This window comes from Theropithecus gelada, chromosome 7a, assembly GCF_003255815.1.
Source record: "Theropithecus gelada isolate Dixy chromosome 7a, Tgel_1.0, whole genome shotgun sequence".
NCBI classification, from domain to species: domain Eukaryota; kingdom Metazoa; phylum Chordata; class Mammalia; order Primates; family Cercopithecidae; genus Theropithecus; species Theropithecus gelada.
Window position 1 is genome coordinate 6,887,204 of NC_037674.1, and position 27,392 is coordinate 6,914,595.

The 27,392-nt window shown below is 39.3% G+C and overlaps 1 protein-coding gene across 5 annotated transcripts in view; it reads left to right on the forward strand.

Annotated features, from left to right (window-relative positions):
* Positions 1 to 27,392, forward strand: part of TJP1 (tight junction protein 1) — a 274,011-nt gene that overhangs the window by 229,015 nt on the left and 17,604 nt on the right. For 4 of the 5 annotated variants that reach the window (XM_025389949.1, XM_025389950.1, XM_025389952.1 and 1 more), the window contains 13 exons: positions 4,305 to 4,444; positions 5,635 to 5,740; positions 9,389 to 9,539; positions 12,411 to 12,519; positions 13,495 to 13,714; positions 13,990 to 14,174; positions 14,277 to 14,372; positions 17,587 to 17,669; positions 18,560 to 18,770; positions 19,071 to 19,171; positions 24,816 to 25,166; positions 25,515 to 25,754; positions 26,400 to 27,272. In XM_025389949.1, coding sequence (XP_025245734.1) covers positions 4,305 to 4,444; positions 5,635 to 5,740; positions 9,389 to 9,539; positions 12,411 to 12,519; positions 13,495 to 13,714; positions 13,990 to 14,174; positions 14,277 to 14,372; positions 17,587 to 17,669; positions 18,560 to 18,770; positions 19,071 to 19,171; positions 24,816 to 25,166; positions 25,515 to 25,754; positions 26,400 to 27,272 — 2,866 coding nt within the window. The remainder of the gene's footprint in view (positions 1 to 4,304; positions 4,445 to 5,634; positions 5,741 to 9,388; positions 9,540 to 12,410; positions 12,520 to 13,494; positions 13,715 to 13,989; positions 14,175 to 14,276; positions 14,373 to 17,586; positions 17,670 to 18,559; positions 18,771 to 19,070; positions 19,172 to 24,815; positions 25,167 to 25,514; positions 25,755 to 26,399; positions 27,273 to 27,392) is intronic. The other variant, XM_025389953.1, reaches the window with a different exon arrangement.

A 27,392-nucleotide genomic window follows, 5' to 3' on the forward strand; every position in this document is an offset into this window, starting at 1 on the left:
AAAGTGCTGGGATTACAGGAGTGATGTTTCTTGTTAAACATCATTTGCGTATGTAACTGGCCAATCTTTTACAATTTAAAAGTAGCTCATCCTTATTTAAGTTAGAAAATATCTTGGCTTTTTTTTCCCCCCCTAAAAGATTGTTTTACTTCAGTGCAGCTCATTAAGAATATACCAAGTTAAAAGCAGAATATACCTCCACAGAATGGTTAAATGAATACAAAAATAGAAACTGCAAAGTACTTACTTTTTACTCCTTCAGGAAGACAACATAGAAAAAAACCTTTTCCTGAAAAGAGACTGCTAATAATACACGTTAATAAAACCAAATTTTTTGTTTAAAGTTAGGCTTTATTTAAAAATAATTTTAAATATATTTTTTCAATCTTTATAAATAATACATAAGTAAATTTTTGTAAAAGTTGAAATAGTAGAGATAACTCTAAAATTCCTCTTGGCTACTATTTTGGCTGTTTTTCCCTCCAAGGTGAACCACTGTTGCTTGCTGGGTATCTGTTGCTTGTCTGCACATGGGCATGTGCAAACATGTCTGTTTGTATTATAGAGAGAACTTTTTAAATAGCTATATGGTATCCTGCTGTATGTATTCTGTAATCTGTGTGTCTTACTTGGCATTTTATTTTGAAATTATTTTATTTGTTTGTTTATTTATTTGTTTATTTTTTGAGACAGAGTCTCGCTCTGTCGCCCAGGCTGGAGTGCAGTGGTGCAATCTCGGCTCACTGCAAGCTCTGCCTCCTGGGTTCACGCCATTCTCCTGCCTCAGCCTCCCCAGCAGCTGGGACTACAGGTGCATGCCGCCACACCCAGCTAATTTTTTGTATTTTTAATAGACATGGGGTTTCACCATAGCCAGGATGGTCTCGATCTCCTGACCTTGTGATTCGCCCGCCTCAGCCTCCCAAAGTGCTGGGATTATAGGAGTGAGCCACCGTGCCCGGCCGTTTTAGAGTTATTTTCATGTCTGTGCATATCGTTCTCTTTCATTATACCTAATTTTAATAGTCTTTTACAAACAATGTATGCTTATTAGAACAAGTGAAATAGATCAAATCCACCAACTCCACTTCACCCCCAGTTCACTCTCAATTCTCACTCTTCTTGAATTAAGCCATTCTCCAGACTCATACTGACATTTGGTATCATATATAGGGTTTGGGTTTTTCTTTTAAAAATTAAGAGATCAGGTTTTGAATTATTACTCAGCTAAATTATTTCAGTTGAACAATACAAGGTGAACATCCAGTTTATTCTTTTGATTAAAAACTTTCCATATTATGGAAACACCTTGTTTCTAGGTGTTTGCCTGCAAAAACATGGCAGTAAGCACCTTCGTACCTGATTTCACGTACTGTGCTGGTGCTGGTGCATTTTATTTCTAAAGTCTTCAAAGAGTGTGTTTGTGTCGTTTAAAAATTTTAATGGATAGTACCAGATTACTGATATAGATGTGTTTCAAATGTAAGTCTTTATAATATCTTTTACTATGCAAGTAAAAATTTTTAATCTTGTCAGATATTACTGGGACTTTATAATTATGTCAGATGCCTTTATGGCTTCCAAATTTCTATCTTACTTGCGAAGACTTCCCCCAGTCTAAAGTTTTGGAATGTTTAATGCTCTTGTTACTGGTGTTATTTTTTCCTTTTCATTTCCATCTGATCGTTGACGATATTGACAAAAGGTTTTTTTTTAATGTAATTAAAATTATCTTAATTCAGAAAATTTTTTGTAGTCTTTAATATTCATTAAGGTTTTTGGTTTTTTTTTTTCCCCAATATTTTGGGACCATTAGCTCATGATTATATTACCTGGGTCTTCAAAATCAGAGTGAATAACAGTAGTGTTCACAGGTATCACTGTCCTGTCACTGATTTTGGTGTAAGTAGTGTAAATACATTCAGCATTTCACTGTTTGATAGGGTGTTTGCTCTTGGTTTTAGAAAATAGTTTCTTTCATAATTATATTGCTTATTTCATTTTTTGTTTAGGAATGACTGCAAATTTTCTCATGCCTGTTTGATATTAACACTTTTTTTCTGTAAATATTTGTGCACAGTAATGAATTGTGTCAACACATTCCTAATGTTGAACTAATCTTGCACCCTTGAAATAACGCTGATGATAGTCTTCTAATATACTACTGTATTCTCCTAGCTAGTATTTTATTTATTTAGAATTTTTTCCTCTATTCATAATGAAAAATATTATTTTCTCTCTTTGTACTGTTGTCGTCAAGATTTGGATGTTAAAGGTTCTGGTAGCCTCAGATTGGAATGCTGATGACCAGAGTATTGATAATTGTTGAAGATGAGTACATGGGGTTTTATGATACTATTGTCTGTATTGCTGTATATGTTTGGAAATAAAGGGTTTTTTTAAGTGAATTAGAGAGCTTTTTGTATTTTTCTGTGGTCCAGGATAATTAAACAAATTATTTTGTTTTTCCAAGGTTGGGAGATTACAGCTGGAAAACCATATATACGTGATACTTTGTAAAATTATAGATCTTGATTTATCTTTTTATTAAAGATACATTTATTGGCTTCTTTTAAAATATATATTGTCTCGGTACACTGTATGATTTCTGTTTATCTGGGGAAATTATTAATGAATATTTAGTTTTATTTTGTTTCTTGCCACAAACTGATACTGGAATGAATGTTCTTATGAATGTTTTCTTGAGTACATTTGTTAGTACTTCTCTAGAATAAATGTAGAAGTGGAATTACAAGGTGTGACCTAGTTACATTTTTTGTTTTGATAATTTCCATTTTGCCTTCAAATAGTCATAAACTTTTACCATCATTTTGTGAATATGTCTGTTTCCCCTTTCCCTACCAGTGATGTTATCACGTGAAAGTTCTCATGGATGATAATATGATTTCTTTTTTTTTTTGAGACAGAGTCTTGCTCTGTTGCCAAGCTGGAGTGCAGTGGCACGATCTCAGCTCACTACAGCCTCTGTCTCCCGGGTTCAAGAGATTATCCTGCCTCAGCCTCCCGAGTATCTGGGACTACAGGCGCATGCCACCACGCCCGGCTAATTTTTCTATTTTTAGTAGAGACAGAGTTTCACCTTATTGACCAGGATGGTCTTGATCTCTTGACCTCGTGATCCACCCGCCTCGGCCTCCCAAAGTGCTGGGAATACAGGTGTGAGCTACTACACCTGGGCGATAATACAGTTTCTAATTAATTTGTATTTCCCTAGTTCCTAGTGAGGTTAAATGTGTTTGCATATTTATTACGTATTTGTGCATCCTTTTTGCTGAAAAGCCTCTTTGTATTTTTGCATTTCTCTCTTGAGTTGTCTTGATTGATTTATAGTTCTCTTTTTTCTTTTTCCAAGAGACGGAGTCTTGCTCTGTTGCCTAGGCTGGAGTGTGGTGGCTCTGTTATAGCTCACTTCAGCCTCCAACTCCTTGGCTCAAGCAGTTCTCCCACCTCAGCCTCTTAACTAGCTAGGACTGCAGGAGCAAGCCACAGTGCCTGGCTAAGTTTTAAATTTTTTTTACAGAGTATGGAGCTTGCTATGTTGCCCAGCTGGTCTCAAACTTCTGGGCTCAAGCGGTCCTCTTGCCTTGGCCTCCTAAAGTGCTGGAATTACAGACGTGAGCCATCATACCTGTCTTTTCTTTTTTTAAGTATCAAATTCTTATGTATGTTGCTTAGGTCAGTACATAGTCAGCATTTATATTTGGTCAAACTGTGTGAAATTGTTAACATTGAGCTGTTTGAACTAAAGAATTCCCATTTCATTTAGTTCAGCCCAGTATTATATATTTTTCCCAATTATTTGCACGTACTTTATTTTTATGTAATCACTTTTGTTAATATACTGTGGCTTCATTGAGTCTTACTTTAAAAGGCTCCTGTTGATTATGTGAATGTTTAAACTCTTTTTTTAGGACTTGATTTCATCTGAAATCAGTTTATTTTTGTCATAGGGATTTAATTTTTCTACATTTGTGGACAGTTGTCCCAACACCATTTATTAAATGTTGTGTTTCTTCTCCAACAGTTTTGGAATGCTACTTTTATAATAAATTTTGCTATTATAGATGTATGTCTTCATTTTTGATTTTATTACATTAATCTGTGGTTTTCCTGTGGTAATGCTATTCTAGTTTTAATTACTAGGTTTTTGTAATATTTTGGTATCTGTTAGAGCAGGTTGTCATTGTTTTTGAAGTTGCATTGCCTCTTCTTATACTGTTCTCTTACAGATGCTTTCCAGAATCATTCTTATGCTCTTGATTTTTTATTTTAATGACATATAGTCTCCGGAGTAGAGATGAAGAGAGAATTTCTAAGCCTGGGGCTGTCTCAACTCCTGTAAAGCATGCTGATGATCACACACCTAAAACAGTGGAAGAAGTTACAGTTGAAAGAAACGAGAAACAAACACCTTCTCTTCCAGGTAAGCATAACAAAACACCAAGTTCAAGAAATGTTTGCCATTAGAGTAAAGTAATTGTTAGGATTTACAGAAGATTTTAAAGATGCAATTATTATTGTTCTCATGTGTGAATTTGTCTGCATATGACTTCCAGCGTTTTCCTTATGGGTAGCAGGTTGGCACAAATCAGTAGCCTTTCATGAATGTTATCCTTTACTTTCTAGATGGAAAATGTTTATCATTAACAACTTCTTGCAATTAAGAAAGTTGTTTTCCAACACTGCTCTTTAAAGAGAAATATGAGATTGGCTTCAAAAAGTTAAAAAAAAAAGTTACTTTGCTTTTTTGAAAGTGTTTTCATAAACATCTTATTGATTATACCTTTATTTATTTATGGTTTTTTGTTTTTTTTTTGAGACAGAATCTCACTCTGTCACCCAGCTGGAGTGCAGTGGTGTGATTAGCTCACTGTAACCTCAAAATTCCTGGGCTCCAGCTGTCTTTCCACCTGATCCTCCCTGCTACAGGTGTGCACCACCACACCTGGCTCTTTTGGGTTTTCTGGTTTCTTTGTGGGGTGTTTTTTTGGGAGAGATGGAATCTTGCTTTGTTGTCCAGGTTGGTCTCCAACTCCTGGCCTCAAACAGTCCTCTCACCTCGGCTTCCTCGAGTGTTGGGATTACAGGCGCAAGCCGCTGTGTCCAACCCAAGAACCCTTTTCAGGCTGTCTGTGAAGACAGAACAGAGGAATCAGCAGGTGCTAAGATGGGCTGCCTGGGAGGCCTGGAGACTCTGTTTCTGATGTCTTTCACTTCCTTCTCTCGAATCATCTTTCTTGCTCCGCTTGCTTAGTGGCAGAAATATGGTTATTGAAAACCAAATTTTAGCATAATGAGGAAAGGTAGCTACTTGGGTAGTCTTAATGGGGAAATGGAAGAATTCTCTCTTCTCATCTATTTTTGTTATTCGTTCCTAAAGAATAGATTTTTCAAATTCTGATTGCTGGAACTATGGAAAACACAGGTGACTGTGTAACATACCTACTTGTTATAAAGACTTTAGAATTCATTACCATAAAATGTACTCTAAGACATGTGGTAGATATGTTCCTCATCAGGTTCTCTGAACTTATGAATCATATATTGCCTGGGTGCTTGCATTATTATTCCATGTTTTTCTAAAGTGAGTCCTACCCAATTTTTTTTTCTTAGAACCAAAGCCTGTGTATGCCCAGGTTGGGCAACCAGATGTGGATTTACCTGTCAGTCCATCAGATGGTGTCCTACCTAATTCAACTCATGAAGATGGGATTCTTCGGTAATACAATTTTAAAGTTGTATTGTTTTCTTTGTTCATTGTTAGGTATTATTTAGAGTAGGAATTTAATTGTAAACCATAATGCATATATTTTTTTAAATAGTACATACCACCTAATACTATGATTAGTTTTTTTATTTAACATTCTGCTACTTATATATGATAGTCAGTTAGAAATTAGACAACAGAGGAAATTTTTGGATGCATTCTTTCTCACCACTGTCTCCTGCCTAGTTTTTAAGTTAGGAATTAGGAAAAAAAAATTTCTATTCAGACATCAGAATTTCCACAGCTTTCCAATGGAGCATTAAAAAAAAAAAATTGTGTTTCTCAATCTCAGCACTAGTGGCATTTTGGGCCAGGTAAGCGTTTATTGTGAGGGGCTGTCCTGTGTATTGTGGCATGTTTAGCAACATTCCTGGCCGCTAGATGCCAATAGCAGTTCCCTAATTGTGACAATTAGAATTCTCTCTGGACATTGCCAGATGTTTCCTTGGGGGCAGAATCATAGTTGAGATTGTTTGAGAACCTGTTCTAGGGTAGTTAGCAACTCATAAGTTTTTGCTATCTTAACACCTTTCATTACTTTACATTTTATACTTGGTAGAATTGAGATGTAAATTTGAAAACAAATTTCGAACCATCATGGTCATCAAATTAGTTTTTTGTTTGGTTAGTTTTTTTTTTAACAGGGTCTTGCTCTGTCTCCCAGGCTGGAGTGCTGTGGTACGATCTCGGCTCACTGCAACCTCTGCCTCTCGGGCTCAGTCCTCCCACCTCAGCCTCCTGAGTAGCTGGGACGAAAGGACCCATACCACCACACCTAGCTAATTTTTGTATTTTTAGTAGAGATGAGGTTTCACCATGTTGCCCAGACTGGTCTAAAACTCCTGGGCTCAAGCAGTCCACCAACCTCAGCTTCCTGAAGTGCTGGGATTACAGATGTGAGCCGCCATGCCCAGCCCGAATTAGTTTTTTATTGGCGCCGGTAAAGGGGACGTGATGTGAATAATTGAAAATTGGCAGATTTCCTCAAATGGGTTGGATCTGGACCCCTGACTCTCATATTTTCATTGCTGAAGAAAAGTGGGTGGTTGTCTTAGACCCAGCTAGGTAGATAGAAGTAGTTTCTGAAAGAGATGGGGCTTTTACAAGTTTAAAATTGTACAATTTTAATATTAGGTAACTGATAATTGAACCTTTTATAAATTGTGAAGGCATAGGTAGTCCCCTTCTTTTTCCTTTCTTGGGAATTGCTTGAAAATTTGCGTAAGTGTTTAAGGTTTAGGAAACCGTAATGATAAGATTCCAGAGACGGGCCGGGCACGGTGGCTCACGCCTGTAATCCCAGCACTTTGGGAGGCCAGGGCGGGTGGATCACGAGGTCAGGAGATCGAGACCATCCTGGCTAACACGGTGAAACCCCATCTCTACTAAAAATACAAAAATTAGCCGCGCATGGTGGCATGCGCCTGTAGTCCCAGCTACTCAGGAGGCTGAGGAAGGAGAATGGCATGAACCCAGGAGGTGGAGCTGGCAGTGAGCCAAGATGGCGCCACTGCCCTCCAGCCTGGGTGACAGAGCAGGACTCCATCTCAAAAAAAAAAGAAAGAAAGAAAGAAAGAAAAATTCCAGAGACCTCCTTCCCTGGGAGAACAAATACCAAAGAGGATTTGTGGATGTGGGCAGGATTAGTAGCTGTGCCAGGAAAGTTTGGTTTTTCATTTAAAGCCAATGAATGGATTTGATGCAGAAGTTAGTGAGTCTGTTTTGCTATTGCAAGTAGTTAGTATAATGCAGGCAGGACAAAGTATAAAATGTCAGTCATCGAAGGCACATGACACTGTTGGTGAGATTTGGCCTAAAGTTGTCTTCTAACAGTGGTTTTCAGAAGCCAGGTTTTACTAAAGGGTGGATACTGTGCTCAGTTTTTTTACTTTCTGAAGCACATTAGATTGGTCAGGGTTAGAAGAGGATTTCCAAAGACCTATAGTCTTTTGTTTTTGTTTTTGTTTTGTTTTGTTTTAAAGAGGGCCTCACTCTGTCACCCAGGCTAGAGTATAATGGTGCGATCATTGTTCACCATAACCTCAAACTCCTAGGCTCGAGGAATCCTCCCACCTCAGCCTTCGAAGTAGCTAGGACTACAGGCAACGAGCCACGAAACCCAGCTAATTTTTTTTTGTTTTCTGTTTTGTTTTGTTTTCTAGTAGAGACAGGATCTTGCTGTGTTGATCAGGGCTGGTAACAAACTCCTAGGCTCAAGCAGTTCTCCTGCCTCAGTCTCCCAAAGTGCTGGGATTATAGCTTGAGCTACCGCACCCAATTAGACCTGGAGTCTTAAGGACTTCGAGGAAATATTTAAAGAGCTTTCAGTACAGTGGGTTTAGGAGAGGAATCTATGAGAATGCTTTTGACCTGGCTAGGATACCACTACAACCAAGGGACTTGGACCATTTGTAGCTGGTAAATAGTTTCATGGAGGGATCAAGGATGCCACCAGCCAGTGAGAGACCTCATCTGATTCTCAGGCTCTTACTGTTATGACAAGTTGATGTTAGTTCCAGGTCAGGTCACCCAATCAGAAGTGAATAAATAGTAAGTTCTGAAAGTTAAGGTGGTCTCTTTAGTTGGCTTAAAGAGACTAGAAATCTCTCCTTCCTCAGCACATTCATTCATTTATTTGACTTGTGTTTTTTTGTTGTTATCTGTTAGTTTCTAACAATTTGGTTATTACATAATAAAGACTATAGGGATTTTTTTCTACACGTCTTGTCAGAATAGGTAAAATAGTGTATTTTCTTGGCTAGGAATGTGGGAGTACTTATGAATACCTAGAAAGGAAATATTGTGGGTAATTTTTAATTACAGTCTGTTTCTGTCCAGTCAATTCTTACAAGGCATCTTTTAGTATTTGTTTTGAGGAGTGTCACAAGGTTTCAACACTACACTGATGCTAGAGGTGGGTGTGTATGCATTATTTTTTTTCCATTCAGAGAACTAGAAAGGGACAGAGATTGGAGGTGGGGCTAATCTAGAAAGGCTGAATGACTATATGATTTGTATTGTAAAACTCAGAGGGGCAGCCAAGTAAGTTAACTACTGTCAACTACTGAAAGAGTCCACCAACTGCAAAGTTTTTTTTAAAAATCACTATCTATTGCATGTAGAAATCACAATGCTTGGAGCCTTATTTTGACCCATCGTATCAGGAAAATTAGCCAATTTATAGTTCAATTTCTACCTTTATTTTTAAAAATTTGACTTTTCAGTTATTTAATAGAAATGATGTGTGATTTGGGGTAGAAAAAATGGAAGATGTTTTTAGCCATTGGGAATGTACCGTGTATTCCCAAGACTCTTTGAGAGTTGAGAGAACATTGTTTTACAAAGTAATTTTATAAATTAGTTATGTAAAATAATACTTGCATATTAAATTTGAATATTCCAAAACTTTGTTAATCAGAAAATAGTGTTATTAAGTCTGGTTTGAATTCTAACACTAAATTTTATTTAGTAAATCAATGGTGTGTGAGAAATTTTAGAAATGTTTCTTTATTAAATTTTGAGTATAGTTTTCACTCTAGTGTTTGCTATAATGTTTTAAGCTCTTCTTAACTGTTTCAAATGAAATATCTGTTTTAACAGACCCAGCATGAAATTGGTAAAATTCAGAAAAGGAGATAGTGTGGGATTGCGACTGGCTGGTGGAAATGATGTTGGAATATTTGTAGCTGGCGTTCTAGAAGATAGCCCTGCAGCCAAGGAAGGCTTAGAGGAAGGTGATCAAATTCTCAGGGTACGTCAGTATTGCAACTTACATGGGTTAGAAAGTACTTGGATCACCAGAAAAAGGTATCAAACAACAAGCTTACTACTGTAATTAGATTGTAATCTGTATGCAGTCTCCATTAAGCCAATTAAACTTTCAAGTCAGAATCCATCAGGTCTACCTTATGCATAACTTCTCACTTCCCATTCTTGTATCTTGCTCTTGTTTACTGCTATATTATGTGTTAGTAATGAATATGACATTTCATTTCTACCACTAGTGTTCACAGAAATAGAAGAAAATAAGTCTTATATCCCGATGATAATATCTACCAGGTAGTCTTTGGAAGTTCAACTAAACGTTCAGACTGGCAAGACTCTGCCATGGGCCACAACTTGCCAGCAAGCAACATCCGGTGTTCCACTCCCATGTTAGTCATCTTGAAGCAGTCCGCACAGCCTCTGGGACCTTCTTAACCCCAGATAATGGCTCAGGCACAGGGAGATGGAATTCACCTTAAAGGCAGATGTGTAAGCTGCCTGGCTTTGAAACTTCATGCTCCACAAGAGACAGGATCTGTTACACAAATCAGCAAAGCCCAGGTTAGATGCAGATTATCAAGAGAGTCTATAGAGTCCTCCCTTCCTTCCCCATAAACATTGTCATCTAGTGACATAGTACCATCTTCATCTGTCTCCTGTTTCTTTTTAAAATATCCAGACCTCCATTTGATTTGCTAGATTAAACTATGTCCCATTTTAATCAGAAGGTATCTGTCCGTTGTAAGCTCCTGTATTTATTCTGCTTCTCCACCACAAAGTCTTTACCGTGGCCTCTCTGTTCTGGTCTCTTTCTGTATTCAGCCTGCCTCTTGCCAGTGTCCTGGATTCAGCCCCCTGTCTGCTGCAGAATCTTGTAGCTTTGTTCACTTTCTTCTCTTTCTGTCTCCCGTGGTTCTTCATCTGTCTTCCACTGTCTTATTTGTCCTGTTTTGCTGTTGAACTTGTTGAAGGATGTGGTTGAGGCCCTTGCCTGTTTTCTTGTCAGTCATTGTGGTCGTATAGTTTTACAGCCTGGCTTCTACCTTCACCACTACTGAAGCTCAGTTTTCAATAAACCATGGCTGAGCTAATGTCATCCTCAAGCCTCATTTTCCTTTATTTTTTAGCAGCGTTTTGACTGTCTTAATCTTTTTTGAAGTACTTTCTTCCTTAGATTCCATAATACTGCCATTCTGGTACTCTAATTTTTTTATTCTTTTCCTGCCTTCTTTACTTTTAAAACTTGGGGAATGTTGGTTATTCTCTGCTTCTCTTGCTATACTGCCTCTTTCTTGGGTTTGGTTGCTCAAGTGAGCAGCTCACAATCAAAATCTTTTCACTCTGAGCGATTTCCTGAGCCCTGTCCTTTGCTCATTAAATCCTCTTTTTCCCTTCAAACTTAGCATGTCAAAAAGTCAAGGCATCATCGTGACTTCATACCTATTTCCATCTGATCTGATACGGTGATTCTTTCTGAAGATGTTTACATAGTTGTCAATCAAGTTATGTCAAAAACATTTAAATACAACATGTATAATAATGTTCACTATACCAAGGAAATTAAAGAGACCTATTTTCTTACCCACCTCTTAATCCTGTTTTGAAATAATCAGGGCATACATTTTTTAAATGTGTCTTTTTTTTTTTTCTTTCTTAAGACAGTGCCTCACTGTCACCCAGACTGGAATGCAGCGGTGTGATCATGGCTCACTGCAGCCTTAAACACCTGGGCTCAAACGATCTTCCCCTCAGCCTCCTGAGTAGCTGGGACCACAGGCATTCACCACCACACCTGGCAAATTTTTGTATTTTTTGTGGAGACAGGGTTTCACCACATGGCCTAGACTGGTCTCAAACTCCTGGGTTCAAGCGATCCACCTACTTTGGCCTCCCAGAGCAGACATGAGTCACTGCGCCTGGCTAAAAAATGTTTCTTAATAGTTCAGTTTTGTTTTGTATCATAAAAGTGGTGCATGTCAGATTTTTTTGTTTGTGGGCTTTTTGGCTTTTTTTTATTTTTTTTTTATTTAAATCTGGAAAATTTCCAAAAGGTGGAAAGAAGAAAACCTGCCTGTAATCCTGCACAGAGTCACTGGTGACATTTTGATAAGTTCATTTTGGCATTTAGAAGCTTCTAATGGAAGTAAACATTTACTTGGCAGACACTGAGCCTGCGTTACACAGATGCTGTTACAGGGACGCCACAGCGCAGACTGTCTTTTTAAGCCCATTTTCTTTTGATTTTTCTTCTCAGCAACTTGTAAAAAGTTATCTTTTTTCATCTAAATTGGTTAAATTTTACAACAGATTATCTTTAATGTCAGGACACACTGAATCTGTTTAAATAAATTTATGCCTTCAACTCACTTTATTTACTTTCTGTTTTTTTAAAATTAGAGGGTATTCTTTTCTCCACAGTAAAATAAGTTTTTTCCTCTTAAAGACGTGATATTTTCGGCCAAGGGCGGTGACTCACGCCTGTAATCCCTGCACTTTAGGAGGCCAAAGCGGGCGGATCTCCTAAGGTCAGGCATTCAAGATCAGCCTGCCCAACATGGCAAAACCCCGTCTCTACTAAAAATAAAAAAAAATTAGCTGGCCGTGGTGGTGGGCACCTGTAATCCAAGCTACTCGGGAGGCTGAGGTGGGAGAATCGCGAATCGCTTGAACCTGGGAGGTGGAGGTTGCGGTGAGCCAAGATCGTGCCACTGCACTCCGGCCTGGGCGACAGAGGGAGACTCTGTCTCAAAAAAAAAAAGAGTGATATTTTCAAATTAGGTAGACTGAGAGTATCTGTGTATGTTATTTTCATATTCTTAAACAGCCAAGAATGATTTATGAAATCTTATTTTAATAGGTAAACAACGTAGATTTTACAAATATCATAAGAGAAGAAGCCGTCCTTTTCCTGCTTGACCTCCCTAAAGGAGAAGAAGTGACCATATTGGCTCAGAAGAAGAAGGATGGTGAGATGCTGTCAGAAAATGAAGGAGATAAACCTGTGGAGTTTGAGGACTTACAAAGGGATTTATTCCATTTTTGAAAAATAAGTCACTCAAAGTTGAGTGATGAATGAATTTGTTAATCTCAGAGAAAGTTACATATTCTAAGTCATTTAGGGGCACAGAATTTCAGATGATTCTCATTAGCAGAGCATGCTAATAGTACTAACCTTTATAGTATTCTCATTTAAATAAAATGCCGTCCAACCCTATACAAGTGATAGAAAGTGTTGATTGATTAGCCATCAGAACCATACAAAAGTATATATGAGCAGCTTTCAAATTTTGTGCTGATGTTTCTAAGCAATACACTCAGTTGTTTATTAGCATTAATTCAAGAGAAAACTCCATTTTTTCTGTAATAAAGTAGATACAGTTTTCACTAAGAGCCAGGGTTCTCAGCCTTGGCACTGTTGACATTTTGGACCAAATAATGTGGTTTTAGGGACTGTCCTGTGTATTGTGGATATTTAGGAGCATTCCTAACCTCTGCTCACTAGATGAGATGCCACTAGCACACACCCCCTACCCTTTCAGTACACAGACGGGACAGTCAGAACTACATATTGGCAAATGTCCAGTGTTGGATGGTGAGGGATAAAATTACCTTTATTTGAGAACTGCTGATTTAGATACGGAAATATCTATAATGTTTGCAGATAAGTTAGATGATATAATAGAAAACAAGCATGTGGCTTTTGACAAGTTACTTGATGTATTTTCTGCATTAGTTTGCTAATCTGCAAAATGGACATACTTAGAGTTTCAGTTCTTACAGTGATGAATACATGAAATAAAATACTTAATACAGTACCCGGCACGTAGTAAGAATTTGTTGGATACTGTTGTTGATATTATCATAGCATCTTTACATAATATACTCTTTGAGATTGTTATCCCACTAAATATTGATAATGTGTTTGTTTTTATTCCTTTTAGTTTATCGTCGCATTGTGGAATCAGATGTAGGAGATTCTTTCTATATTAGAACCCATTTTGAATATGAAAAGGAATCTCCCTATGGACTTAGTTTTAACAAAGGAGAGGTGTTCCGTGTTGTGGACACCTTGTACAATGGAAAACTGGGCTCCTGGCTTGCTATTCGAATTGGCAAAAATCATAAGGAGGTAGAACGCGGCATCATCCCTAATAAGAACAGGTAGGAATGCTTGGATACTTCTCGTAGAGTGAATCAAGTAAATGATGATAGATAATTTCAGTCCCACTGGGAAATTTTGGTAATGTAAAGAATTATTTTTCATTGTATTCATATCTATAACTGGCTTAGCTTTACAAACTCCTCTTTATTATAACCATTAAGATTTAAACTGCATGTGAACTTCTATCCAGTATTGTACATTTCATTTCATTGTGGGTCTTTTTCCATTTTGCATTTTGAATGCCCTTCCTTTAATTTTCTCCTTTCCTGTGTAGAGCTGAGCAGCTGGCCAGTGTACAGTACACACTTCCAAAGACAGCAGGCGGAGACCGCGCCGACTTCTGGAGATTCCGAGGTCTTCGCAGCTCCAAGAGAAATCTTCGAAAGAGCAGAGAGGATTTGTCTGCTCAGCCTGTTCAAACAAAGTTTCCAGCTTATGAAAGAGTGGTTCTTCGAGAAGGTAGTTTATTTTCTACAGACTAACCTAATACCCTTTAACGTCAATATGTTTAAGAAAGAAAAGGTATAAAATATGCTGTTTTTCGTGTGAATTTCTTTCCAGCTGGATTTCTGAGGCCTGTAACCATTTTTGGACCAATAGCTGATGTTGCCAGAGAAAAGCTGGCTAGAGAAGAACCAGATATTTATCAAATTGCAAGTAAGTAGCTTCAGGGCTAACTTAAATGAGGTTGGGAGTTACACCTCTAAAGTGAGTGAGTTCTGATTCACTCAATAAAAATAAGACTTTTTGTCAGTGAAAAATTGCAGTTTATCCCATTCTTTTAATTTGGTGAGAAAACCCCAGTGACCATGTCCTTGTTCCACCAATTCTTTTAATGAGAAAAAATCACTGTTTAGGAAACTCTTGGCTTCATATGAAAATTGGGTAACATACAATGTCGTGGAATCCTCACAGTCATGCTCTGAGGTAAGGAGCCATGTTACAGTTGAGCAGCCTGAGACTTGGATGGTGATTGTGTGGATCCTTACCAGTTTCTTCAGTCTAAATTTCCTGGTGACCCTCAGTGAACGAGTGACAAGACTCGGCTTTGACCACGACCCTTTCTTGCTCCATTCCAGCTCTTAGAGTCATTAAACTGACAAATACACAAATAGTTGAAAAGGGTAATAAAACAGTGCTACTGTTATCAGCTGTTATTATTGCAGACATTTATAACAAGATAGTAAGTATAAGTATTGAGGTTGCAGTGCTTTGTTTGCCAGATACGTTTTGCTTACAGATCCTTGTTTTATTTACTTTATTTTTTTAGAGACAGAGCCTCACTCTTGCCCAGGCTGGAGTGCAGTGGTTAGATCATTGCTCACTGTAGTCCCAAACTCATGGGTTCAAGCAATCCACCCACCTCAACCTTCCAAGCAGCTAGGACTACAGGCGTGTGCCAACACGCCTAGCTAGTTTATTATTATTATTATTATTATTATTATTATTATTATTATTATTTTTGTAGAAACGGGGTCTTCCTATGTTGTCTAGGCTGACCGTGAGCTCTTGGGCTCAAGTGATCTCTGACCTTGGCCTCCCCAAGTGCTGGGATTACCGGTATGAGCCACTGCACCCGGTTTTGTTTTATTTTTAAACTGTTTTTGTAACTATAAAAGTGCCATTCTCTGTTTCGAAAAGTTGGAAAATTAATTTTTACACATATCACCACCGTATATTTTATTCCATTGTATTTTTTCCACTCTTTTAAGCATATTTTGGCAAAGTTTTATTTATACTGTTTAGAAAAGTTTATATCCTATTTTCCTTTTTCATAGGTAGTGGCATATTTTCATTTTATTATTCTGCAATTTTTGGTTCATTTAGCCTTTTTTTATATCGTTTGTTTCAAATTTATATTACTATTACAAAAGATACAGATATCTGTCCATATTTTGTTTGCGTGTTTATGCCCTGCTTTGTTTCCCAAAGGATTTAAATCCTTTGTAGCTGTTCCCATAATTATGATGAAGTTCCTGCTTTCCAGAGACTTGTGCTGGGGATTTTGTTCCCACTGGCACTATATGACCCTCAGTAAGTTTTTTTTTTGTTTTTTTTTGTTTTTTTTCTTGAGATGGAGTCTTGCTCTGTCGCCTAGGCCGGAGTGCAGTGGCGCAATCTCAGCTCACTGCAAGCTCTACCTCCTGGGTTCACGCCATTCTCCTGCCTCTGCCTCCCGAGTAGCTGGGACTACAGGCACCTGCCACCATGCCCAGCTAATTATTTTTTTTTTTTTAAAGTAGAGACGGGGTTTCACCGTGTTAGCCAGGACGGTCTCAATCTCCTGACCTCGTGATCTGCCCGCCTCGGCCTCCCAAAGTGCTGGGATTACAGGTGTGAGCCACCGCGCCCAGCTGACCCTCAGTAACATCTTTAAACTGCACAGTGTTAATTTAAAGAATCAGAACATCATCTTTTCTTTAATACATTGCTTTTCATTTGATTGCCAATTAAATTGAATAAGGATATTTATTTTCTGAACATCAGAAAATTTGCAGACAAATGATTTGAGTAAAAGCTGAGCAAGTTAGAAAATGTTTATTTTTATCTTTTTAGTTTATTCAGAAGAGGTTTTGTTTTATTTTGTTTTGTTTGAGACAAGGTCTTACTCTGTTGCCCAGGTTGGAGTGCACTGATGTGATCTCAGCTCACTGCAACCTCTGCCTTCTGGGTTCAAGCGATTCTCCTGTCTCAGCCTCCCCTAGTGGCTGGGATTACAGGCACCTCCCACTGCGCCTGGCTAAGTTATCTGTAGATGACATTTCACCTGAAGAAGTTGGTGGTGACCCTTATCCATAACCAAATGTAGGATTTTTAGATTTGGGAAAAGCAAGTGTGATGACTTACAAAGCTCTGCCTTAAAGGGTAATACATTGGTTTAATCAGGTTTACTCCACAAAGAGGAGTTCAGGTAGCTTAGTTGTATATCTTCTTTGAATCTAATGACAGTCTTTTGAATTGAGGAGTTAGTCACATTTTTTTTCCAGCCAGAACTCCCAGTTGGTCTTTCTTCTTAATTCTCCAGTGTTCACTAGATTTGAAATTCTGCCCTGCTTGCCCATGGTGCTTTGTCTTATGGTAGTCTCATTCTCTAAAACCATTTATCTTGACCATCAGTGTGACTTGTCTTTCCAGATCTCTGCCTTTGTCTGATCTCTGAAACACCAAAGCTCTTCCTTTCCTTTCAAACTTTCCTTGTGACCACAGTCACAAACGTTGCTGTGCTCTGAGATGGTGGTTGGAAACCAGTCCAAGCTGCATTTGGCACATTATACACCAGTGAAGACAGGTTGCCAGGATGAAGCCATAGGTTGTCTCACAGTTACAGATGAACAACTCCCTGCCCCTAGGTTCCCCTTCTACTGATGTAACTAAGGTCTCTAACCCAGAACTCCCTAGGCAATCTGCTATAGCACCATTACTGATGGTTGATGGACATGCCAAGGTATTGACCTCTTCAGCCAGTAGTGGCTGTTTAGAGCTTGGCAAAGGAGCAGCCTCCTCAGTTTATCTCAGTGTGCCATACAAGTAATATTTTCTCTGGATGTCACAGTGTGAAAAGGGGTGGGAGGTAGTGCCGTGTTGAGCCATGTTAGAGCCCCAGGCAAAAGAAAACAATGTGCATTCCTATATATTTTTTCTTCTTTAATGGCTAATTTTTTTCCAGACTATTAAAGTAGTTGGAAAAATAGTGAAAAAAAAAAAGAGAAGTGTGCATATTAAAACTTACTTTAAGTACTGCATGCATAAGACAGTTTCCACAAACAAAGTACTGTCCAGCCCGGCATATCAGTGGTGGCCAGCAGTTGAGAAACTCTGATCTAACCAATGAAAATTTGATGTCTTATTTTTGTCCTGACATAATGAATAGAGAGTGAACCACGAGACGCTGGAACTGACCAACGTAGCTCTGGCATTATTCGCCTGCATACAATAAAGCAAATCATAGATCAAGTAAGTTATTAAAATTTGGCCTATTTCATTATGTTATTGTGGTTTTGAGTGGGATGGGATTTGGTTAATTTGAAAGTAGAAGGTAGTTTTTCTAAGACTATTACTGACATACTATAAGAAAATTAAGCCCTTACTGAAAAGCATTATAATAATTACTTTCAAGGGAATAGTTACTGTAGGCATCAGAAGATGATTTTTCATTACCAGAAAACAAGTGTATGATGTTTAGATGTAATTAACAGACTGCTTATATATTACATCAGTACAATTCAAGTTGTAGTTTGATATTTACATTCATAAGGAATGTCAGGAACATTAAATTCTTAAACTTATTTTTTTCTAACTGCACATGGATAATACTGTCAGATGGCGGTGTTAGGGCTAAGTCTTAAAAGTGAACTTCATAGAAAGGTTTTTAGAAATTTGGCTAGAAATGGAATTGAATTAATTTAAAATTAGTTTTTTAATATGTGCTCTTGAGACATTAGAATACAATTAAAGATCCGTTACCACTGAAATTTTGTTTGTTTTTGTTTTTGAGGTAGGGTCTTGCTCTGTCACCCAGGCTGGACTGCAGTGGCGTGATCTCGGCTCACTGTAGCCTCCACCTCTCAGGTTCAAGCGATTCTTGTGCCTCAGCCTCTGAAGTAGCTGGGATTACAGGCGTGCACCACCGTGCTTTGCTAGTTTTTGTATTTTTAGTAGAAACAGGGTTTCTCCATACTGCCCAGGCTGGTCTCGAACTCCTGGCCTCAAGTGATTCACCCACCTCGACCTCCCGAAGCGCTAGGATTATAGGCATAGCGTGAGCCACCACACCCAACTGAATGTGATGATTCTTAATTAATGATGTCTTGTGTCTTTGTACATATTTTGCTTTCTTTTTCTAGGACAAACATGCTTTATTAGATGTAACACCAAATGCAGTTGATCGTCTTAACTATGCCCAGTGGTATCCAATTGTTGTATTTCTTAATCCTGATTCTAAGCAAGGAGTAAAAACAATGAGAATGAGGTTATGTCCAGAATCTCGGAAAAGTGCCAGGAAGTTATATGAGCGATCTCATAAACTTCGTAAAAATAATCACCATCTTTTTACAAGTGAGTATGTTAATAAAGGCCTTCTTTCAGCTTACAATGCCTGGGCAACATTAAGTAGGCCAAAATGTTGCAGTGTTCAAATACTAAAACTTACACATTCTTTTCTTGGAAAGTTTCCTGTTGTGTTAACAGCTGCTGTTTGGTTAAAAGAAAATATACAGTAGCAAAATAGAAATTTCAGATGTTTGCATCCTCAGATACCATCTTTCAGTAATGACGATTTAGCGGTAAGCAGGGTTGAATAATTCTGACTTTTGGCAGTGCTCTAACCATAAAACTACATCGTTAATTTATTTTCAGCTACAATTAACTTAAATTCAATGAATGATGGTTGGTATGGTGCACTGAAAGAAGCAATTCAACAGCAGCAAAACCAGCTGGTGTGGGTTTCTGAGGGAAAGGTAAGACATTTCCTGTTACGTTTTTGACTTGTTCAGTAAACCATGTAACTAATCAGAGATGCTTTTGAGGTACCAGTGCTTTCTAATTAGATCAACATTTTGGAGAAATTTAGGGAAAGTTAGCTTTTAGGTTTTTATAATTTGTGTGTAGGGGTTATGAAAGTTGTTTCTGATGGTAAGAGAATTCTTAAATTTTCTCACCTGTTGAATTACCACTACAGTAGGATTGTCTCCTAAAGAATCTCAAATTATAATGAAGAGCAGGTTGAGTTCTGATGCTGCCCCTGTCTGGCTATGAATGACGACTTTGAGCCTGGCTTCAGTTTCCTCCTCTGAAAATGAGGGGATTTGGAGGCCTAGATGAGCATCTCCCAAAGTGCTGTCCTCAGCATTCTCAATTCAGGACTTGCTCTGAGAGAGAAGGCACTGTGAAGGCAAGCAGCAGGTGGGAAATAAACCCTAGACCCCTTCAGGAGTATCCTGGTACCCACTGGCATTGAAAGGCTCTGAGACATCTTAAAGTTAAAAAGCCCACTACATGCATTTCCTCACATTTATTTTTCACTCAACACCTATTAACATTCTTACAACATACTGGGAGATATTGAACAAAGTACTAGATCCTTCCTGGCTTTGAATTTTGTTTTCTATATATCCAAATGGCCAGCTTTAAAACAACTACTTTCTATTGTCAGTCTTTCTGGTTTTATAGCAATCTTTGATGGGAAGGTCTATTTATTTTGTCTGGAGAGTTAATCATTTCCTCCTAGTACACCATTGAAGGAAGCTTTTTTTTTTTTTTTAAATGTCTTTTACCTTTTTCAGATCAGTGCAATAAGTTTTGGTTATTAGGGAAGATTGAGAATATCTCTGGTTTTTATTTTGTTTTTTGTACTTCTTGTTGGTTTGGTTTTTGTTGTGTTTTGCCCCCGCATGGTCCCTCTCTTCCTCTGCCTGGCTGTGGCTACAGATGGCTCTGAGAGTGCATGCTGCATGCTTAGGACCCCCCGTGTCCCTACCCAGACATACACAGCCTCTGCAAGGAGAGGTATTGACACTGAGAGGCAGTGTCTATTGTTCTCACCTATAGTAAGGTGTCAGAACTATGGTTTTTCTCTTTGTGAACCAGTCTGGGGGATGGACCACGTATATAAGAGCCTAAGACCACTCTGAATAACGTCATCTGGAACTTGATAGGAAAATGAAGGTGGAAACAAACCACACCACTTGACAGGAACACGCTATTACTAATTTCTACTTTTGCAGCACTTGAGGATTGTAGTCGTCTTCATACTGATCTTCTATAGCAACACAATTCTATTAACATCCTTTGTCAGGTCCAATGTTAATAGCTTGCACTAGTGAATTCGTAAAATGAAACTAGTCTATAAATGTTTTCCCAAAATGCACAAAGTATACATGTCTACTACCTGAGAGGCTTTTTTAAAATCCACAAATCTTAATTTTTTATAATTTCTTTTAGTGATATTCTTATCTGCTTTCTTTGCTTGGTTTTAAAATAAAGGTCCAATTTTATAGCTTTTTATGTGAGGAAAAACAGGTTATTATCAGGCTAAGCTGATGCATTTTGTAAGGCAGAAAACATTGTTATAACTTAAAGCTTATCTTCCTGTCCCCTTCTTTTCAAGTATATTTCATAGAATAGATTCTTAAACTAAAACCACTTCATTTCACATTGACTTTCCTGAACCAACTATTTTGACCTAATTGCTAGAAAGAGTTCCTTTTTACAAGATCTAACACAGTCTTATATGTTCCCTGCTAAACCAGGAAAAGTCATCCTGAGGCTTTCTTAACATATTTCCTAGTTCAAAGCAACTCATCGTTCTTGTTCACATATGCATTTCAAACCAGCTGCAAAAACTAAGTGGATTGATTAGTTCTAAGTTATTTTTGCCCAGACTTTCAATATTTCCTTGAGTGGCTACTGGATTATAGTATTCAGAACCCTGGCAAGTTAAAGATTAGAGTAGATAGCAAGAAGACTTTTCTTCTGCAACAGTTGTTACCGAGTTTAGAAGCCATTGAGACTTGTTCAGAGAGATTGTGCTCTAACAGGATAGACCCCTGGATTCCCACTCTCCCCAGCCCAGCCTGGCAGATACTCTCTCGAAAACCGGAGCATGGGGAGACCTGACACACCCTAGTCTTTCTTATCAGGAAGGTCGTGCTCAAGGTCAGAGTCTTAACAAGCCAAGCTTGGGGACTGCATGGAAAGCTCCATTCAGGCAGCTTGACTCCCAAGACCATGCTTCTGGCACAGCAGATGTGCAGAGCCACACCAAACCTGCTAGTTAATAGCAATACATCTTCCTGGAGGACAAGAGTCTTATGTTTGTCCTTCGGTCCATACTGAAGTGGAAGAAATACTTTCTGATTTCTGGATTCCAGATCCTTCAGCTGTCATGACTGAGCACATTGTCTAGGCAGGGTCTTCAGGGAGTGTTCTTTTTAATCCAGGTACTAGTGTCACATTAGTGTCCAGTGATAACCTGTTGATTGCAACTCTGTAGCTTCCTTTCCCTCAAATACTTCTCACTTTCTTTCTGATCTACTCAGAAGACAATCAACATAAACTATTAGAAACTGAGTTCTTAATTACTTACAAAAGAAAAGCATTACTGTATTTTTCCCTCTCCATCCGTTGGATACTGCTTCTGTGAAAAATAATAAAGAATTTCTTCTTAATGTGGCAACCACCACGTAGGTGATGATTTCCATTGTGTTTCATAACAGCTTTAAGGGCCAAATGTTTAACAGGTTGTTTTAGTCTACTCTTGAACTGCTGTAAAGAACTACCTGAGACTGGGTAATTTATAAAGAAAAGAGATTTAATTGGCTCACAATTCTGTGGGCTGTACAGGCTTCTGCTTCTGGGGAGGCCTCAGGAAACTTATGGCAGACAGTGAAGGGGAAACAAGCATATCTTAATTACATGGTTGGAGCAGGAGGAAGAGAGAGAAGCGGGGAGTGCTGCACACTTTTAAACAGACAGATCTTGGGAGAACTCTTATCACAAGATAGCACTAGGGGGTGGTGCTAAACCATTAGAAACTGCCCTCATGATCCAATCATCCCCTACCAGGCCCCACTCCAACACTGGGAATTATAATTCAACATGAGATTGGGCTGGGGACACAAATCCAAACCATATCATTCTGTCGCTGGTCCCTCCCAAATTTCATGTCCTCCTCACTTTGCAAAATAGAATGGTGCCTTCCCAACAGTGCCCCAAAGTCTTAACTCATTTCAGCATTAACTCAAAAGTTGAAAGTCTCATCTGAGACAAGGCTACTCCCTTCTACCTAGGAGCCTGTAAAATCAAAAACAAGTTAGTTACTTCCAAGAGACAAAGGGGATATAAGCATTGGGTAAATACTCCCTTTTGAAAAGGGAGAAATCTGCCAAAACGAAGGGCCTCCAGTCCCCATGCAATTCCAAAAGTAAGTAGATTAGTCATCAAATCTTAAAGCTCTAAAATAATCTCCTTTGACTCCTCAGCTCACACCCAGGCTACACTGATGCAAGGGGTGGGCCTCCAAGGCCTTTGAAGCCACGCAGGGCACAACCTCTGTAGCTGCTTTCATGGACTGGCATTGAGTGCCTGTGGCTTTTCCAGGTGCATGGTGCATGCTGTTGGCAGACCTACCTTTCAGGGTCTGGAGGACAATGGCCCTCTTCTCACAGCTCCACTAGGCAGTGCCCCAGTGGGGACTCTGTGTGGGGGCTCCAACCCCACGTTTTCCTTCCACAGTGCCCTAGAGGTTCTCCATGAGGGCTCTACTCCTGCAGCAGACTTCTGCCTGGACATCCAGGCATTTCCATACATCTCTGAAATCTAGGCAGAGGCTCCCAAGCCTCTACTGTCTGCCTCTGTACATCCACAGACTTAGCACCATGTGGAAGCTGCCAAGGCTTAGGGCTTGCACCCTCTGAAGCAACAGCCTTAGCTGTAACTTGGCCCCTTTTGACCATGTCTGGAGCTAGAGCAGCCATAATGCAGAGCACCATGTGCTGAGGCTGCACAGAGCAGCAGGGCCGGGCCTGGCTCACACAACCATTTTTCCCTTCTAGGCCTCCGGGCTTGAGATGGGAGGGGCTGCCACAAAGGTCTCCGAAATGCCCTGGAGACATTTTCCCCCATTGTCTTGGCTGTTAACATTCTGTCCCTCCTTACTTAGCAAATTTCTGCAGCCAGCTTGAATTCCTCCCCAGAAAATTGGTTTTTATTTTTTACCACATGGCCAGGCTACAAATTTTCCAAACTTTTATGTTCTGCTTCCCTTTTAAATATGAGTTCTAGTTTCAGATAATCTCTTTGTGCATACATATGAACACATGCTGTTAGAAGCAGCCAGGTCGCTTCTTGAATGCTTTGCTGTTTAGAAATTTCTTCCACCAGATACCCTAAATCATCTGTCTCAAGTTCAAAGTTCCACAGATCACTAGAGCAGGGGCACAGTGCCACCAGTCTCTTTGCTAAAGCATAGCAAGAATTAATGACCTTTACTCCGGTTCCCAGTAAGTTCTTCTTCTCTGTCTGAGACTTCCACAGCCTGAACTTTATTGTCCATATCACTATCAGCATTTTGGTCAAAACATTTCTACAAGTCTCTAGGAAATTCCAAACTTTCCCTCATTTTTCTGTCTTCTTTTGAGCCCTCCAAACTGTCTCAACCTCTGCCCATTACCCAGTTCCAAAGCTGCTTCCACATTTTCAGATATCTTTTTGGCAATGTCCTACTTCTCTGGTACCAATTTACTGTATTAGTCCATTCTCACACTGCGATAAAGAACCACCTGAGACTGGGTCATTTATAAAGAAAAGGTTTAATTGGCTCACAGTTCTGCGGGCTGTACAGGCTCCTGCTTCTGGGGAGGCCTCAGGCAACTTGCAGTCATGGTGGAAGGGGAAGGAAGCACGTCTTACATGACTGGAGCAGGAGGAAGAGAGTGGGGGAGGTGCTGCCCACTTAAAAAAACATCTTGGGAGAATTCTACCACAAGACAGTGTGAGGGAGATGATGCTAAACCATTAGAAACCACCCCCATGATCCAGTCACCTCCCACCAGGCCCTTCCCCCAACACTGGGGATTACAATTCAACATGAGATTTGGGTGGGAACACGAATGCAAACCATATCAGTTGTTTCCTAAACATAAATATATTAGCTCTTGTTCAACTTTTGAACTGTTGGGTTTGTTTCATAGGTATTCTCCCATGTGCTGTTCTGTCAGTGTGTCCTTGTTTCTGTGAGCTTAGTTTGGTAATTCTCCCTCTTCCCCTTGCTTAAAAGGGCTGAAGAGCTAGTCAGTAGGTTTTATAAATCTGAGCAGTGTCAGGGTTTCTTCGTCGTCTTCCAGGGCTGGGCCCTGGAGTCTGACTTTGTCCTGGCTTACCAGCCACTGTTTCCTTCATCCATGCTCTTCAGATCTCAAGGGGTGCTCTGTGTGTCTGTGTGTGTGCTTGTGCAATCTTCTTGACTTTTCCTTACCAGAAGTTTCAAGAAGTAGATGTGTCTTCTCCAGAGAAAGATATCCTTTTCAATCTCCCTTATACGATAAAGGCCATCTCTTAAAGAACTACTGAATAAAATTTGTAATTTACTTTTATTTGACCCAGGCGGATGGTGCTACAAGTGATGACCTTGATTTGCATGATGATCGTCTGTCCTACCTGTCAGCTCCAGGTAGTGAATACTCAATGTATAGCACGGACAGTAGACACACTTCTGACTATGAAGACACAGACACAGAAGGCGGGGCCTACACTGATCAAGAACTAGATGAAACTCTTAATGATGAGGTTGGGACTCCACCGGAGTCTGCCATTACACGGTCCTCTGAGCCTGTAAGAGAGGACTCCTCTGGAATGCATCATGAAAACCAAACATATCCTCCTTACTCACCACAAGCGCAGCCACAACCAATTCATAGAATAGACTCCCCTGGATTTAAGCCAGCCTCTCAACAGGTAAGCAGCAAACATTCAACGTTTTGTAGATAGAGGTGCATTATTAAATTTTAGAATGTGGTGATTGAGTTAAAAATATATATGTTGTCCTTTCTCCAGATTAAGAATTAATCTTCAATTTCAATTTGAGAGTACCAAGGACTTAATTCTAAATTTTGTGTGTTTGTCTTAACACAGCAATGTACTGGATTTTTTTTTTTTTTTTTTTTCTGGAAAGTTTAGGACATGAGGTCATAGTTTTGTTATTCAGCACACTTAAAATGTATGTCTACCAATCACTATAAATTGAAGTGGGAAGTTAGCAGTAAACAGAAACACTGTATTTAAAATATTTTAAACACTTCACAGAAAGCAGAAGCTTCATCTCCAGTCCCTTACCTTTCGCCTGAAACAAACCCAGCATCATCAACCTCTGCTGTTAATCATAATGTAAATTTAACTAATGTCAGACTGGAGGAGCCCACCCCAGCTCCTTCCACCACTTACTCACCACAAGCTGATTCTTTAAGAACACCAAGTACTGAGGCAGCTCACATAATGCTAAGAGATCAAGAACCATCATTGTCGTCGCATGTAGATCCAACAAAGGTACCTGTGCTGCGGTGTTGCACTCATTTGTTGCTCTCCATCAATCTGGCACATGATCATTTTTGCTTTGCCCTTTAAGTGTTTCTTTTGCTTTTTTACTGCGGGCTTGTACACTGTAATGCTTTCAAATCAATACAAATCATTTCAGTTTTGTAGTTTGCATGGCTTCCATTGGTATACTGATTATTTGAAAACAGGCCTTTTAATTGAGATTTGTGCTTATTGTTTATTATTTTTATTTTTGGCTTTCAGTATCTTCCAGAATTCCTTAATACGTAATCGAAACCCATCATAAACATATTTATGTTAACACAGATTATGATGCCCATAAATTTTCTTTAGGATTTTTCAGTGTCAAAATGAAGTGTAATCAACAGTTTAGTGCATTAATTTTCTACTAAATTTAATATTTATCTTAACTCACTGTTTAGTACATGCTGAAACATAAAAGCCCCTACCTGCATTATAAATTTTGAGCTTTCACTTAAACCAGCATTTTCCACTAATCTTGTCTATCCTGATAATAAATGGTAAAACGTACCATTTTCACATATTAAATCATAGTTTAATATTTAATCATAGTCTAATAAAATAGACTAAAATTAAAAACAAGACTTTGTCCTTAAATGTGAATTTTTTATACAGGTGTACAGAAAGGATCCATATCCCGAGGAAATGATGAGACAAAACCATGTTTTGAAACAGCCAGCCGTTGGTCACCCAGGGCACAGGCCAGACAAAGAGCCTAATCTGACCTATGAACCCCAACTCCCATACGTAGAGAAACAAGCCAGCAGAGACCTCGAGCAGCCCACGTACAGATACGAGTCCTCAAGCTATACGGACCAGTTTTCTCGAAACTATGAACATCGTCTGCGATACGAAGATCGCGTCCCCATGTATGAAGAACAGTGGTCATATTATGACGACAAACAGCCCTACCCATCTCGGCCACCTTTTGATAATCAGCACTCTCGAGGCCTTGACTCCAGACAGCATCCCGAAGAGTCCTCAGAACGCGGGTACTTTCCACGTTTTGAAGAGCCAGCCCCTCTGTCCTATGACAGCAGACCACGTTACGAACAGGCACCTAGAGCGTCTGCCCTGCGGCAGGAAGAGCAGCCAGCTCCTGGGTATGATACGCATGGTAGACACAGGCCGGAAACCCAGCCCTACCCTTCAGCAGGGCCCAAGCCCGCAGAGCCCAAGCAGTATTTTGAGCAATATTCACGCAGTTACGAGCAAGTCCCACCCCAAGGATTTACCTCTAGAGCAGGTCATTTTGAGCCTCTCCATGGTGCTGCAGCTGTCCCTCCGCTGATACCTTCATCTCAGCATAAGCCAGAAGCTCTGCCTTCAAATACCAAACCGCTGCCTCCACCCCCAACTCAAACCGAAGAAGAGGAAGATCCAGCAATGAAGCCACAGTCTGTACTCACCAGAGTTAAGATGTTTGAAAACAAAAGATCTGCATCCTTAGAGACCAAGAAGGATGTAAATGACACTGCCACTTTTAAGGTAAATATGTCTTTCCTGCCTTGGATGCATAGGCACATGGTTTAGAAGGATTCTTAGCTCTCCCCTCCCCCATTACATGATATCTGTTCTGTAATTATCTGTTCCTTAGGCATATTTGTC